Here is a 16,445-nt window from a genome sequence, read left to right on the forward strand (position 1 = left end):
GGATCTTTATATGAAGTGGGGGCGCAGGGCTCGATGTGTTCACACGTTTGTGGGCAAGCTGTGTTGTCTATGCACGTGGAGGAAAAAGATCTGGTTTTCCGGAGGACACGTTGCCCATGTTCCATTAATCAAAATCCAGTTAACAACGTTTGGAGATGGGCAGGGTCCGGTAGAGTCCGACCAATAATTAATATCCATTATTTAAGCAGGCCCTGCCTAAAACATGTCTGAATGTACATACACACGTAAACAGACAAACACTTTGCAGGCAGGCAAGTGGGAATGAGGAATGGCATCAATGTGAAAATGAAATAAACAGGCCTAGTCTCAGCTTTGTTATGAAATGTCTCTCCTGCTCATTTATTTGATGGAGTGCGCAGTCAAATCAAGCGAGCAACAGTGCCAAGAGGGGGGGGGGGCAAGGTGCCAGTGTGGGTGATACGGTGGTGTGATTGTGAACTGCAAAGTTTCACCCAGGTGTGGCTGACACTCGGCAGAAAAGATTTAAAACAAAAAGGTCAAGAGTTGGTTTTCGTAGTTCAGTTTGGCAAAGACGGAGCTGACGGCTGGGAGAGATCCCACCGTCATGAAGGCTTGAAACCAGAAAAAACCAAATGGGCTGTGGAAGAGCATAGCAGGTGGTTCATGCTATTAGCCTGACAATCAGCGACACTGTTCCTTACTTCAAAACAGGCTGGCAGAGGCACCTTAAAGAAACAAATAAAAAAAAATAATAAAAAAGTATCCGTGTGTGTGTCTACGAGGGGATTTATTTGACTAAAAGCATCTCTCTGTAGTTGTTCATAAGGCTGTGCGTGTTGAATTCGGCTCTGCTTGACTGACACCGGCGAGCAGCAGATCTGGACCAAGAAAAGAAGTTTCGTCACATCCCGGTCCAAGGCAAAGTACAAAAATAGAGCGTACAGTTAAATATGTACAGTACATTGATTTGTTATAAATAGTGTATAACAAACAAGTGTAGTATTTGTCATTTAAAAAAATACAAAATAACCTTCCAGAAATGAATACATGTACAGCAGCTGCATCAACAGTAACAAAAAACAGGCAGAAAACAAATACTGTGAGGAAGGTGACATGGGTGCTTTGGGATTTAGTTGCCCTGTTGAGGCATCCTGACTGTTTATAACCCCTCCCACTTCTGTAGCTCAACTCCGCACCCACATCCCCCCTGTTGGCAAGAAAATTGTTCAGTAGCAGGATCAATCTCAGGGTAGATGCAGATGCTTTCACGTCAGACACACGGGATACATCTTAAAGGCCTCCTTTTCAACTAATCTCCTGCAGAGACGTGAAAAGAGAATGCTAAAGGAACACCTTGTTATGATTGCCTTTCAGCGGTCCTTATGGGTTCTTTTTTCTCCATTTTATTGTTCTGGCATGCCGAAATGCTGCAGACGTACAGAATACGATGCAGAGAGGGAAATCGTTTCAAGACCTTTTTGGGAAGAAGCAGATGCGTTTAACATCGAGAGGATCTTTACAGCGCCCTAGTCCTTCCCCTTCTCTTGTAGTAATACGCTGAGCTGGAGCTCTGTTCAGTATGTGTGGTGTGTGTGTCTTTAGGATATTAAATAGTAAAGGATGGGGATTAATAATGGAACCTGACAGCTCATCTCCGGCTCCTATCTGCCTGACTGTCCCCCACAATCTTCCCTTCCATTCCCTCCCTACCTCTTTTTCCTCCCTCTCAGTTTCTAATCCGCTGCGTTTCTCTCTGGCTCTGACCCTCCTTCGTGTTCCTTCCCTCCATCTCTTTTGTCTCCCTCGCTCTCCCTCCCTCCCGCTCTCTCAGGGCCCTCGGTCTTTCAGGGTCATGTCAGGAGAGTAGAAGAGCACATTGGTGTCATCGTCATCGCTGAGGTCGGCCAGGTCGGCCAGGTCAGCCTGCGTGTAGCGCACCGCCCCGGGGTAGTACTCTCCAATCCGTGTTCTGTCACAGAGCCGTGACTGCAGAGCCAGCTAGAAAACAGACACACATACAGTTTGGAATTAGTACACACCACTTGTACTGGTGTAGAAAGGATGTTCACACTAAAGCTCAAGACTCAAATGTTTTTGGCCATTAAATTAAAAACAGTGCCCCAGGTAGATAAAAATGAAAATATTAAACCCCAGATTTGCATATCCAAAGTGTCATCATGAAGCTGTGGGTCGCCGGCCATAAGAACCAATAATCCCCTTCAAGTTCATTTTCTCATGCACCTCTGGACCGCTTTAACCCTGTCTTCTATTTTTTAAAGCATCCATGTTACAATCTTTAATGTGTCAAAACGTTGGCCATTCAACTTCAAATTCATTTTGGCTAAGAGACGAGACTGCACAGAGGGAGATTTGCTGAGCAGACTGAGTGGGAAGTGAAGGTCGATGTGGTGTGACCAACAAAATCCTGCCTTTTCAATGCAGTGTGTGCTGGAATAGGATGGCATGAGGAACAACTGAGGTCGTTGAGCATTGAATGTTCTGCCTCGGGACGCAACAGTAAAACTTTTGTTATGGTGACATTAAAATGCTTAAAATTCTACATACTAGTGTCAGAAGTACGAGCCGCTGTAAACCCATATAAAGGCCCACTTATGCAGAGTTAATTTTAAAACTAATACTGTGACTCTGCTAGAATCTTTGGTCATCCTGCACAACACTAGATTCCACCTTTTGTAAATTCCATGAAAGCAGCGTACTTCAAACAATATGAAAAAAGAAAAAAAAATCAACGGCAGTGCAATAAAACTTTAATGAGCGTCTAAATCTGAAGAAGAAAGTGTGCAGCCCTACATCACTTAAGCATGAACTGCTTTGATGTGTGCGAGTAGCGGGAGAAAATAGCCTAACTGTCCAGTCAAGCCTGAGCATGTAAATGATATGCACGCTTCTAAACGCGCTCACAAACTTCAGGCTCATGAGAGGCAAATGAGATTCTGCTCATTTGAGTTTGTACGTGTGAGCAGGGATATCGATGCACAGTGCCCTACCCGACAATACTGAAACCGGGAAAACGTTTAGTAGATTACACTGGATCTGGAAATCTGGAATTTTCCTGTTTATCTCAGTAACCATTCCAAATGAAAGTGGGAATAACAGTCCACATTTTAACTTTTAAGCTGCCAAAACACCTTGTCTTGTGTTTTGGCTTCTGCTAAGCCCTGAAAATCATTCATAATGCAGTCAAACCACCCTTCCCTTCCTTGATTGCATTTAATTGCTTCACTGGTACTTGAAAATCCCCTCAGTGTGGGGCTGTTTTCGATCTAACAAAGAAAATTACCTATGGAACTCAAGAGTGAACAATTACATAAGCTTGTTTGGGTGAGAGAGAGGGGGGGGGAGAGACTTTTGTCCCCTTTCAATCTCTCAAACATTAAAAAATTCACAGCACAAATCTCGTCTCTGGGTTCCACTGACTTTGGTTCTGTCAGATGAGCTAGTGACTGTGAAACGGGAATGTGATTAATGCACAGCAACTGTTTTTATGCTTTTTGAATGGTGTGATTATGCAAACTGAATCAGATGTTTGGCTGTTTTATATTTACATTTATTCAACTGGCAGATGTTTTGTTTAAAGTACTGTTACTGAGCCAAGCCAGAGTAGCTCACAGTTCACAGTTTTTTCATTGCAGAAGGACAATGTGAGCTACAGTAGGATGGAAAGATGAAGGGTGCTTAGACCAGTTTAGACTGGGATTTTAAAATCCACATTGCTACCAAGACTAGCTCTTGTTCCATTGCAGATCATATGAATAGGACTGCTCACAAACCTGCATGGGATTATTCATGTAAGTGGGAGATGTGCTGATGGCTACTCTGCTGAAATACCCAGAGAAGAGTAAAGAAACGCAGAGTGACATGTGCCGTCTTTGGCTGGTTGAACCTCAGATGTGCTGCTGCAGTTTGGATTTATTTATTTATTTATATATATATTTTTTGCTGGGGTTTCACTGGCAGCCCTACCAGAAGGGAATACAGTACATATAAACTATAAGAGAGCAAGGGGGAGGACTGAACAGAGGTTTAACCAGCTGAGCCTCAGCAGCGTAACAAGGCTTTGTCTGCCTCTCCTTAACACACGACAGCTGTGATGCGCAGTTTCTGTTATTGGTGGACAAAAGGGGGCCATGCTCGTGTGGGCACGCGGTGTTTCCACTAAAAAAACCCCCCCAAAAACCCAACAACAACAACAATCGTGTTTTAAAATCAGCCTGCTTTGCGTTAAGATTGCCACGATACCAAGACATGTAGGGCTTTGGAAGAGCTTCCTTTCCTGCGTGCACACTCATAAACACAGAGAAAGAGAAGTGAGATGTGAGCTCATTGCAGAGCCACGGGCGGTTCAGCTGTATGGCTAGAATGCAGATCAATATCAGGGTAGGAGCGAGAGGAAGAGGGAACGAGACGGAGAGTACACAGGTGGGAGGGAGATGCTGGAGAGCAGCAAAAATAATGTAAGATAGATAAATGCCAGAGATGCTGTAACAGGGTACTGGGAACAGAGGAGACAGCAGAAGAGTACGGCGAGGCAGAGATGGGCAGAGAGAGGGAGAAACAGAAGAGCGGCTTCACTGCCGCGAAAGAGGAGGAGGGTGGGGGAAACTGAGGACTAGATAACGAAAGAGATGCCATGACAAAGAAGCAGGTTAATGGAAGAAAATGGGTTTTAAAAAACAAAACAAAACAAAAAATGCGCTTCTGTTCACAGTAATAACCTGGTTGTGTGAATGCATGAATCAGATCTGTAACCAGAAGAGGCCTCTCAGTGAAAGTGCGTTAGTTTTAGTTTTAGTTAGACCGAATCTCCTCACGCTTAAATTTAGCTTCAAGAGGAAGCGAGGAGGAATGGAAATATCCGCTAAAATCTTTTTTCTTTTTTTGTTTTTTGGTGTCATGATTTGAGTCTTAATCTGGTGTGTGCCGAGTCTTTTACTTAACTTTGTAATTCTCTGCACTGCAGTACGAAACATAACTGGCAGGTAGGCTTACTCACCTTAAAGGTCAGTGTCTAACTAAATTTAGGGGAAAAAAATGAATGGCAGTGAAAATGTGTGGGTGTATGCAGCAAAGGCTATTTAAAAAATTTAACAGCTACAATTTCTATGGCTCAAAGTAAATAGTGTACTGAAAGCCACCGTGCTTCCTGTGTTTTTGCTCAATCTCTCAACTGAAGCTGGCCGATAGACATCGTGCAGTCAGAGTGTGCTGTGCTTTTATGTCTCTAGTGACGAGGACCCATGTCCACTGCAAGTCTAGACTCGGGGAAACCCAGTGGTATTCACAATCATGCATGCTAGCCTAATAATCAGCCTGAAATGCCATTAAATTTAATCTCATTTCCATCCTGCAGTTTTATTTTTAGTTGACACGGGAGCTGCTCGAGTGGCTGCCAAGATCATTTATTTTGTAAGGTTTTTTAAAAAACATGTAAATTTGTTATTTTTAGCAAACTCTGCATCACGATCTTTCACACGTCACCATTCAAATCAAAGCAGCTACTTTTCATAGTGAGAGTGGAACAAATTGTGGATGTTTTGAGGGATCTAAATGTGGTGCCCAAACTCAGCGTTGCTGCCAATTTGCTCCAGTGGCCATTTGCAAGCACTGAAACAAATAAATGGCACATTTTTGCCATACCCTATAAAATGCGTGAGCCTTTCTTAGAACTCACAAAAGTGCTTTTATCTGCACTGTCTCATCCTAATGTGCTATCTATGCACTGAGCAGAACAAAACTGGCAGGGCCAAGGAAAGCAATAATAATGCCTTTTTGCTATGTGCTGCATAAGCCAAAAGGGAACCTAATAAACTGAGAACAATTCAAAATCTTGGAGTCCAGTATCAAGGTTTAAAAAATACCAATGGCACAGTACCAGGCATGTTTGAATGACTGAACATATTGGATATTAAAAAGGTACTCCGCACTTAAATGTTGAGTTTATTGAGCTATAAACTTAATGATATTACTGTCACTATTACTGGGATGAAACACGTCAGTGCTGGTGGTAATGACATTTCTTTGCAAATAATAAAAACCTGAATGTCACTGTTTGAAAATGGCTCAATAAGCAATCTACTGTTTTAAACCTTGCAAAGCCAGACTGCCACAGGTCAGACTGTTTAGGGCTCATCAACATGTCTCAGATCAGCTCAAATCAGCTGTGGGAGAACCCCTCCCACCCCTTAGTGTTTCATACTTGAATGATGGAAACTCATTTACATGAATGTCTGCCATTTCCTGCAAACGCTCTACTTAGGGTTTTTCAGTTTTGGTGCAGTGGTTTGGACTTGTGCTTTTGAGGGCTGCGAAAGCATCACCAGACCCTCACATAGCTCAGCAATAAAGGTGGCAAGATGCCCCCTTTTTAGTGAGAGACAAAGACACACAGAAGCTTTAAGCAGTATCCGCGCTGGAGCCAAAGGCTTGAACTGATGCAGCACGAGACCAGGATGGTCAGGACCAGCATGACCTTCCACCACATTAATGTCTGTTTCAGCTGATTACGGATTTCTTCACCTCAAATAAGCCCTCTGTGGCAGACATGTGTCTCTTTCCATTTTCTCTGGACTGGAAAAGAGAGTGAGCAGCCCTCTCCTCACCCTTTCTCACACTTTTTTCCTCATTTTGTTTTTTGAATACGTGGGGGTGGAGTTAGATTAAAAACTGTGGGTGAACTAACATTTTAAGAGGTCTCTACCCAAACTACAGGTGCAGATGCAGATACAGCAAATGCATTACACTACAGTCGACGCATGGACTCCACTGGTGCCCCGAAGGTGTGCTGTGGTATCTGGTGCCAAGATGTTAGCAACAGATCCTTCAAGTCCTGTAAGCTGCGAGGTGGGGCCTCCATGGATCAGACTTGTTTGTCAAGCACATCCCACAGATGTTTGATTGGATTGCAATCAGGAATTTTGAGGGCAAGTCAACACCTCAATCTTGTGCTCCTCAAACCATTCCTGAATCATTTTTGCTTGGTGGCAGGAAGCATTATCCTGCTGAGAGAGGCCAGAGCCATCAGGGAAACAGTGCTTAGGGTAGGTGGTAATAATCATAGCATCAAAAGTAAAATCCACATGGATGGCACGACCCAAGTTTTCCAGCAGAACATTGCCCAAAGCATCGCACTGCCTCCGCTGGCTTGCCTTCTTCCTATAGCACATCTTGGTGCCAGGTGCTCCCCAGATAAGCGGTGTACACACACCTGGCCATCCACGTGGTGTAAAAGAAAATGTGATTTATCAGACGAGGCCACCTTCTACCATTTGTCTGTGGTGCGGTTCTACTGCTCGAGTTCCCATTTATGCTGCTTTCGACGGTTGACAGAGGTCAGCACGGGCACCCTGACAGTGTTGTTTTTCATTTTAACTCCTGGTACTGTATGACGTCAAAGAAAGCGGCTGTCCCTAATGTAGTCATCTCAGGCACACAGCTCTGCCTGTGAGCACAAAGGTCCCATCCACCTGCTGTTTAAAGCCTCTGTTTATGAGGAGCAGCGAATCGGAATAATGATGGATCGTTATGAGCTGTAAATCACGCAAGACTACTATCGCAGAGTCCAGGAATAAAAACATGAAGGTGGGAACGAGCATAACAGGTCACCTTTAATTAAACTGATTTTCTCCGCCTACCCAAAGCAACAGCCACCAACAACTTTTCCAAAGTACGTATGGCACGAGAGAGCAGAGTGAAGACAGCCTAGGGAGAAGGAAAAAAGGAGCCTACCCTTTAAATCATGCAAATGTACTGCAGGCAAGCAGCAACAGAGGCAGAGAGGGAGAGAGCGCTGGTGAGTGAGCACGAGGAGACAGGGTTAGGAGGGCCGGGGTGGGGGTGGGGGGGTAGGGTTGAAAGCGCAGATTCGTCGCTTTGAGAGAGGAATGTTTTGACGCTGTTGCAAAACCCTCCACACCACCACCACCATCCCCACCTCCTTCTCTCCCAAACCTCCCCCCCGCGCCCGCTTCTCTTCCCCGCCAATCTCACACCTGATGTGTGGGGGCTGCTGGGAGCCGCATGCCAAGATGAATAACAACCGGCTGTTAGTCACGATAGCGCACGAACACACGCCGCCTCTCTCTCTCTCTCTTTCTCTCTCCCTCTTTCACTCGCTCTCGCTCTGTCATCTTCTTTCTCACCTTCTCTCTCGTTCTCCGTGAGACGCGCAAACAGCGTTTTCTCTGTGATTTACGAACACATTGAGATTCCGTTTCACTTCTCTGTCTCTCTCTCTCCGCTCACCACAGTGCAACATTGACATTTGGGCTGAAGGTCACACCGCGCATTCCAGTCTTCCACACTGCGCTCATGACCCGTTATCAGCGTGGTTGGTGGTACTGACTAGGTGACAATATGTGTGTGTGCGTGCGTGCGCGTTTGTGTACACGTGAGCTAAGACCACAAAGAATTTTCTGTGTTTGCGGTTCAATATCTGCTCTGGCTCGTATCTGCAGATACAGTCAATGTTTGCAGATTGAGACAAATCTGTGGAGAACCCTATTGATTGTGGTGTTTACTGAAATGCAACCAAGCAGGTTTGTGGTTCAAATTAAAACAAATAAAGAGAGAGAAATTAAATAAAATAATATATACACGTAAATTTTTGGGAAAAGCTTGTCTTCATTACATGTTCCTAAGCCCTGAATTTGAGGATGAGACAGTACAGAATCTGATTTGCCATTTTACACTTTAAAAAAAGGGGGGGGGGTTTGTACCAAAACCCAACAAGTATTTTCCGTACAGGTGGCGTGTGAACACCTGTAACAGATGGTAACAGTCAGTGTGGGAAGTTAAATGGCCTAATTACAAATCCTGAAGCAATTATTTCTCACTGGGAAGAGGGCTAAGAAGATGTTGCAAAAAAAGAAGGGAAAAAAAGTAAAGTGACTTTTTGTAGAATTAGCACATCATTAAACTTAAACATCTCCCTTTACGTAAGCATTTCAACACTGGTATAAACAGAAAATTCAGCCACTCATTTCGATGCCCTTCAATTCGTATGTCTTTGCTGGGATGGGCTTCAGCCACCTGAGACCCTGAAAGGAGTAAGCAAAGGTACACTGCAGAGGACAGATGGCATTCAGAGCTTTATAAAGCTCCTTTCAGACGTGGAATCTGTGACATTGCCGACTGAATAGATCTGCTGAAGGAATGGATTTTAAATTACGCTAACAGCAGGAATAACAATGATGGTCAATCTGAAATTTACATAATTCAAATGAGTAATCCCAGCGATCATTTTTGCTCAATGTTACAGCAAAGCTGATGTTTTTTTCTTAGGACTAAAATGTATTGGAAAACTTTGGCGATCCCAGACTTTTAATCTGTCACCACAGATTTAAATTTGCCCATTTAGTTCACGTGTCTATTACTTTACAGTTAAACTGAATTATACCTGCTAACCAACTGCATATTGGATGGTTGCTGAGTGTGTCTACATGGACCTGCGTATCCTGGTTATGATCAGCTTTTAGAAGTACTCTGTTTTTGTCTTTGCGTCTTTATTTCTGACACTTGAATGGGCCTTTGTTCTAGGTGTTAAGAAACCTGGATATGCTTCTGAACATGTTGAAGTACCCTTATACAGTATATCCAGGTGTCTGAATCCTCCAGCCAAGTTACCTCATAGAAACACAAATAATGGTGGGAGCAAGACATTCAAGTCTACAGAAGACAGTTTGCAGAATGCCTGTTTCTCAACACGTAGAGTGAAACAAGTCAGGTCAAAGCCACCTGGGCTTAAGTTTAGTAGCTATGAAGATGAACTGTGAGGAACTATTTGCATGCCTAATCAAATGTATATAAATGTCATATCCTGAATATGGTTAAAACCAGGATAAGCTTAGGTAACCTGGGATACTCTGTCCATGTAAATGCACACATTGTGACAATGTTTGCATACTTAGTGCTGACCTGTAAGCATTTAACCAAATGCACAGTTTCAACCAGTATAAGCCTCGATTGAGAGCTCGTGTCAGTGCAACAGCCTGATTGGTTCCTCGGGTGTTGGGTTAAATATTTTCAAGTGACACGGACATGTATTTACCTTTATTTTTTGTCACCCAGGGTTGATTCGCATCAGTGCAAGTCTTTGAACAGACTACTGTATGCAATCACATGAAAGATGACTGAGTGTCTATTCAAGCGTAACCACTGTGTATAAATAGCCTCCAGATTTAAATAACGATGCGGTTCTCACAGGTGTGTGTGAAGTTTACCTGCATGCCAGTTGGGCTCAGGAGGCTCCACCAATCCCTATCCAGGCCAAACACAAAGGCATTGGCCAAGCCGTGGAGTGGTGCTGACAGGACGTGCAGAAGTGTGAGGGAGAAGGACGGTGCCTTAGGGTAGAAGGCGTTATGGAGCCTGGAGGAGGAGAAAAAAAAGAGAAGACAGAGAAGTTTTAAGTTCTCCCGTAAAAAAGTTGTAAATACAGAGACAACTAGGAGCAGAGCTTTAGACGTGACGATGGAGTAATTCAGGGAGAAATCAGAGGGAGAAGACGGCAACGGGGGAAAGGGGAACGGCAGAGAGCGAGAGGTTGATAGAGCAGCAGGAAGAGAGTGAAAGAGAGGCAGAGGACAAGTGAGTGACAGAGTGAGGGACAGGGTGAGAACGAGAAGTAATGAGAGTGAGTGGCAGAGGCAGAAAAAGGAGAGAGAGAGGAAAAGGGGAGGGCGAAAGAGCGAGTGAGCTTTATATCAGCGTTTAAGAGCCCATTAGGCAGCGTGAGACGGCTGGGCTGACACATTCTTGGCTGCCGCTTCGACAGCACGCAGCACTTTACAAGGACAGGGAGATGTGTAGCGCTCAACTCCCTTCCTCTCCTTCTCACCCCCTTTCTCTCATCTCAGTTTCCTACTTCTCCTGACCACAATTTCGCCGTCCCATCTTTCCCTTCTTTTTCATTCCGCGCACGTTTCCCCCGCACGCTGCTCGGCCTCACTCAGATATCACCCCCATTTCTTTGCATTCAGTTTCATCTATCTGGATATCTCATTTTCATCTTGACTCGTGAGAGTGAGCCGCTATTCCTTTCTTTTCAATTTCCTTCCCCGCGCCTGGAAACCTGGGGCACGACTAGGAGAAGAACCTGATATTGTATGGTGCGGCTGAGAACTAATGGCTGCCTCTGAGAACGATGCTGCTCAGCCATTAACCCTGGATTAACCTTGTATTAGCACTGCTCGCTGGGCTAGCCCGCCACTAATGTCTTTTATTGATCTATTAGCGTGAGAATCAAACCGCCGCGCGGCTCATGGCATTTTCTGCATGTGTTGTGTTCTTGGGTCTGGTGTGCAGCACGAACTAAGTGGCCACAGTGGTTGACCTCAGGGTCGCCAAAGTCATCTGTGTCTTGGGGGAGGGTGGGCCACTCTTGTGGTTGCACAGAGTTACGTGGGACTCTCCAGTCACCTATTCCTATGTGACTGTCTGACTCAGAGAGATTTTTTTCATTAGTTTTTGAAATGACAATTATATTGGGGAAATCTTTAGCAATTTTAACACCGCTGTGCTTTAAATCACTCTCTGTAGCAATCACTTCACAATAGCACCACAAATACTCAGCCATCACTGCACCCTGCACATGAACATGACGAGTCTTTGTGGCTGTAGTGACATCAGCCAGGCTAATAAAAATAACTCCTGGTGACTAACCAAATGTGTTTTATAAAAACAATGTTAAATGTCGTGAAGCTATTACATCACTGTCACTTTCTAGTCGCACAGGAAGGGGATAATGATTTAGAGAATACTACTCAAAAGACTGGAAACTTTCTATTTACAACAACAGGACACTGAAGGCCAGATCAAAAATAAACAAAAAGCTTTGTGTAGTGCTACTGGAGACGTCCAAAGTAGGTTCAGGGCTTGCAACAGGATTTATTTCCAATAGGAAACACATAAACTTACATTGGCAGGGTTATCCTTGAGAGGAGTTTCATTTGATGACAGATGGTTTAAGCACTGAAAAGGCAATGGATAAATCCATTTTAACACATTTAAGCACAAAGCAAGCAATGAAAGGCACCCAGGTGCCAGGAAGTGGAGAGGAGCGACTGTTACTTGTCGTGAGAATCAACTAAAATCTGAGCAACTTGATTTATATTTAATATTTGTTGTTATTTTTGGAAATGACTAAAAAGTTAATGCAATGTTTTAGATTTCTAGAGACATAAAGAAAATAAAAAAAACAAAAAACCCCACTATATATCCCATACAGGAGTCCTCTCTTTCTTACTGGGGATTTATGCTTCAGCAGGAAATTTGTCACCTCAATGTGAGGGGTAATAATCAATATAAGCATCAATATAAGGATATCAGCAAATTCCTGTCTATCAGAAAAAGGAATTGGAAAACTTGAGCAACAAAAATGTTTTCCCCCACAAAAACCATGGAGCAATTAACACACAAGTCCACCAGCACAAGCATAAACACTTGCGGCGACATCAGCCACGTACACGGGCCAAACTGTCGGCTCGATTCAGTCTAAATCAGGCCTGAGGAGTAAATAGCAGAGAGTCTGAGTAGTGAGTCTTTTGCTAGTTTTCACCTGCATTTCACAATTTTCTGCCCAGTCTGTCAGGACATCATGTCCAGAAAAAAAAAAGAACTACTGAGCTCATTTTTGTGCTTGAGTGCTTTTGTGTAGGTAGACTTCTTCTGCTTCTGCATCACGGTCTTGAAAAAGGCTGTGTGCACCACCCATTTTTAGACGGGAAGATTTTGTTCCTGGAGATAAGATGGAGCTCCAGTTGGGATGTCGCAGCTGTATGAAACTAATAGCTGGTGCAGCTCCTTTGGTACACACAGCTGCTTCAGGTGTGCTGTCAACAGCAGCCTCTTACACTACCAGCAGCAGTGATAGCAGAGCCTGAGTTTCTGCTTGATGAAAATATAAACGAGGCGCTGTACATGCTTTTTTTCTAATGTCTGATAGCTTCCAAATTAGCCAGCTTTTTCTTCCACCTTGCTCTCGCCAACGTGACAACTAAAAACACAGCGTTGATTTATGTTACCCAAAAAAACCCCAACATTTTCAAAATGTTTTAAGGTTATACGTTTACGGATCCATTTGTTATTCTTAAACTTAACCTAGCCTGGCCACTCGCACTTTTGTGTCATTACAGTGTGTGTTTATTTACAGCAAATTCCAACCCGATACTACAATAATGACCGTGAATGTTTTTTTATTGTAGTGCATTTGCAGACACGGTTTTGCTAAATCTGCTTTCTGCTTCATTTTCATACAGATAAATTCCCAACCTGCAAGCCACTCTTAAATATGAAAAGAAAAAGATAAAACTTGCAACAGAGGCTATCTATCATTTTAATTGTGGTCTCTTGCAGCAATAATACATAAATGATTATTTTTTCCTGATGTAACCACACTCAATAATCTCAACGTTTAAGTGAAACCAAACTCTGATCCTTAAATGCGTCAATAAAGGCCTTCGGTCACTGGACACGTAAACATAATATTTGCAAATATCAAATCAAGCTTAATTTTTATGATTCAAATAAGCATATCTGACCAATCAGACCGCTGCATTTGGCAACAAGTGTGCTGTAGCTCAAAATGTGCACCAGTATTGAATATACAAATAGTAAAATAACACTATTTTACCTCTTACACACAGCTAGATGCTGCTGCGGGTCAATCAGCTCTTTGAAATGATTTCCCTACCTCTTCAGATGTGCTGCCAGCTCTGCCAACAAGAGTTCAAACTGCCCCACTGACAACATAAAATGTATGGAGGCTATGAAGACATAGGCTCCTAGCAGCTGTTGTATACACTAACATCTTTTGCTTGAACAACAGTCCAGTTCTTTTTTTGTTAATTTAAATCTTTACACGCCATAGAATTTGACTGCTGTCTGCTCATTGCTAATTTAACAGAAACCATGAAGTTTAATGATGCCAAATTCCCTTTTCTAGTATAAATGAACCTACTAAAATGTCTGCCAAAATCTTTCATTTATAGAAAACAGGGATGCACGATTCAGTGTTTATTTCTATTTTTTGCCTTGATACTGATCCCGAGTCTTTTAAATGTGTATCTGTTTGGCGCACCTTTCTGACTCAAACACTGAAGGTCCAGATTCAAGAACAAATGATCTTTAATTGCCAATATGGAATAGATTTTAAGCTTCTTTGGGCAAATGCAACTCCAGAAATTGAGAACTGCGAAAAGTGTCTCACTCTGTTTGAGTTGGGGTGACAGAGAAGCTCAGTCTCCTCGTGGTTTATGGTTGTTATTACAAATGTTTTAAATTGGCATGCCACAGTGGAGGACCGTAACTATGAGAGCGGAGGCTTCAGCTCTGTCAAAACTTAGCCACACACACCAAAATAAAAGGAAAAGGGGAAAGAGTCGTAGTGGCTACAGACGTCATGCCCTGCCTTCACTCCATCTATGCTACAAGCAAGGTAGGCCTGGCCATTTGGAAAGGCCTAAGGAAATGCGACTGTTTCATGTACCTGTCACTTTCTAAACAAACACACACACGGCTATGGTCTTTGGCCCCATTATGAAGTCCTAATCAGTGAGTGATCCAGCTATGGTACCTGCAGCCGGCTGAGAAAGGATGGTATCAATGTCATTTTATGAAGGAAACCTGATAGAAAATTAGACTGAAATTCAAATTAGAACAGAATTATTATTATTAAACCAAAGAAGTTAAATGCAACAAATCCTTCTGAGAAAGTCTAAATGGTCCTGAGGGTTCCCCTCTGCTTTACCATCGAGTTGCTCAGAGAATTAATAATTACTCACAAAATGTATTAATTAATTAGTGAAAGCTTAAATTATGCGCTGACAGAACTCTTTTCTAACAAGTGAATTAAACAGTCGGCGCTGGTTAAAAACCAGACTGTTTCCTAACAAAAAAAGACTACATAAAGATATAAAGGATACATGTCGCCATCTAAGCTTTGAGGATCGCTATACCTTTGTACCACTGTGCCCATATGGTTTTGCCACATTCAGGCATTTTTATTTTTACTTGCATACAGAGGGAAATGCAGACAGTATAGCATCACCTGATGCCACGGGCTGGGTTAGGGCATATTGTAAACAGTGTGACAGTAAGCTTAAGCGTGGGAAGAGTGCTTGGTTCACCTCAACTCCAAACAGTTCACAAGAGGTTAGACTTCTTCTAATATTCTCCTGAACGATAGGTAGCACCACTCAAACCATACCATCATATCAGTATTGATATAGGAAGAAAAGAGGTTTTTTCCAGTCTCACAGAAACTGTTGCACCATCTCCCTCTGTCTGATCGGTAACTTTTATATCATTATTATGGCAGTAAAAACCATCATGGTCGTACCTCAACCCAGCTGCAATAGCAGTGGTACGATGTGCCAAGTAACAAAAGTCAAGAGGTCAAAGAAAAACTAAAACAGCGGTGCATGTGACAGGGAATAAACGGTCACCAAAAGCGACCGGAGAGATGTTGTACTGTAGGGAAGAGAGAGCTCAGTGTGAAAGCGAAGCTGTCAATTTACTTGCCAATCTATGTTCCCACCCTCATCTTTAAGACCACAAGCTCTAGATCACAGGTGTCAAACTCCAGGCCTCGAGGGCCGGTGTCCTGCAGGTTTTAGATGTGTCCTCGATCCAACACAGCTGATTTAAATTGCTAAATTACCTCCTCAACGTGCCTTGCAGTTCTCCAGAAGTCTGGTAATGAACTAATCATTTGATTCAGGTGTGTTGACCCAGGATGTTATCCAAAACCTGCAGGACGCTGGCCCTTGAGGCCTGGAGTTCGACACCCCTGCTCTAGATAGTGACCTAAAGAATGAGACTGAGAATACAAGCTGCAGAAATCAGTTTCCACTAAAGGATGGCTTAGTGATAGGGTGAGTTCTGTCGTTTGGCAGGACCCACTACTTTGCCACATCGAACAAAACTAACTGAAATAGATCAGATATCTGACTAAGACGCCTCCTGGATGCCTCCTAGGTAAGATGTTTCGGGCATGTTCTATCAGGAAGACCTAATTCCCGCCGGATGAGCTGGAGAAGGGAAAAGGAGGTCTGCGCTTCTCTGCTTAAACTGCTACCCCCACGATCTGGAATCCAGAGCAGTAGAAAAACGGATGGATGGATGAATGAACGGATGGAAGGATGGACGGATGATTAAAGAGATTTTAGTGTATTTTTTCTTGTCATTTGTGCACATTTTGTTCATATTTTAGCAGTCTTACAAACAGCTCCTAAAACTTTTAGATTTAAGTTACGCAAACTTTGTCAAAACCAAGCAGGCACATAAACAGGCTGTTGTTTTTTTCCCTTAAAAGCCCAGTGAGAACTGCAGGAGAAAAGCACAGAAGATGATTATGGAGATTCATCCACAAATCTGGTTATAATCCTCTCTTATCCTCTTTTGCAGCGTGAGGTTGCAAGGTTTATTTGCCATTAATCTGTCTCCAT

General features: G+C 43.2%; 1 protein-coding gene across 1 annotated transcript in view; it reads right to left on the minus strand.

Annotated features, from left to right (window-relative positions):
- Positions 1-752: 752 nt before the first annotated feature.
- Positions 753-16,445, minus strand: part of si:dkey-100n23.5 — a 51,294-nt gene continuing 35,601 nt past the window's right edge. Inside the window, exons 12-13 of the mRNA XM_063498280.1 lie at positions 10,221-10,368; positions 753-1,980 (exon numbers count right to left, since the gene is read on the minus strand). Coding sequence (XP_063354350.1) covers positions 1,810-1,980; positions 10,221-10,368 — 319 coding nt within the window. The 3' untranslated portion in view covers positions 753-1,809. The remainder of the gene's footprint in view (positions 1,981-10,220; positions 10,369-16,445) is intronic.

The sequence above is a fragment of the Pelmatolapia mariae genome, linkage group LG16_19, assembly GCF_036321145.2.
Source record: "Pelmatolapia mariae isolate MD_Pm_ZW linkage group LG16_19, Pm_UMD_F_2, whole genome shotgun sequence".
Taxonomy (NCBI): Eukaryota; Metazoa; Chordata; class Actinopteri; order Cichliformes; family Cichlidae; genus Pelmatolapia; species Pelmatolapia mariae.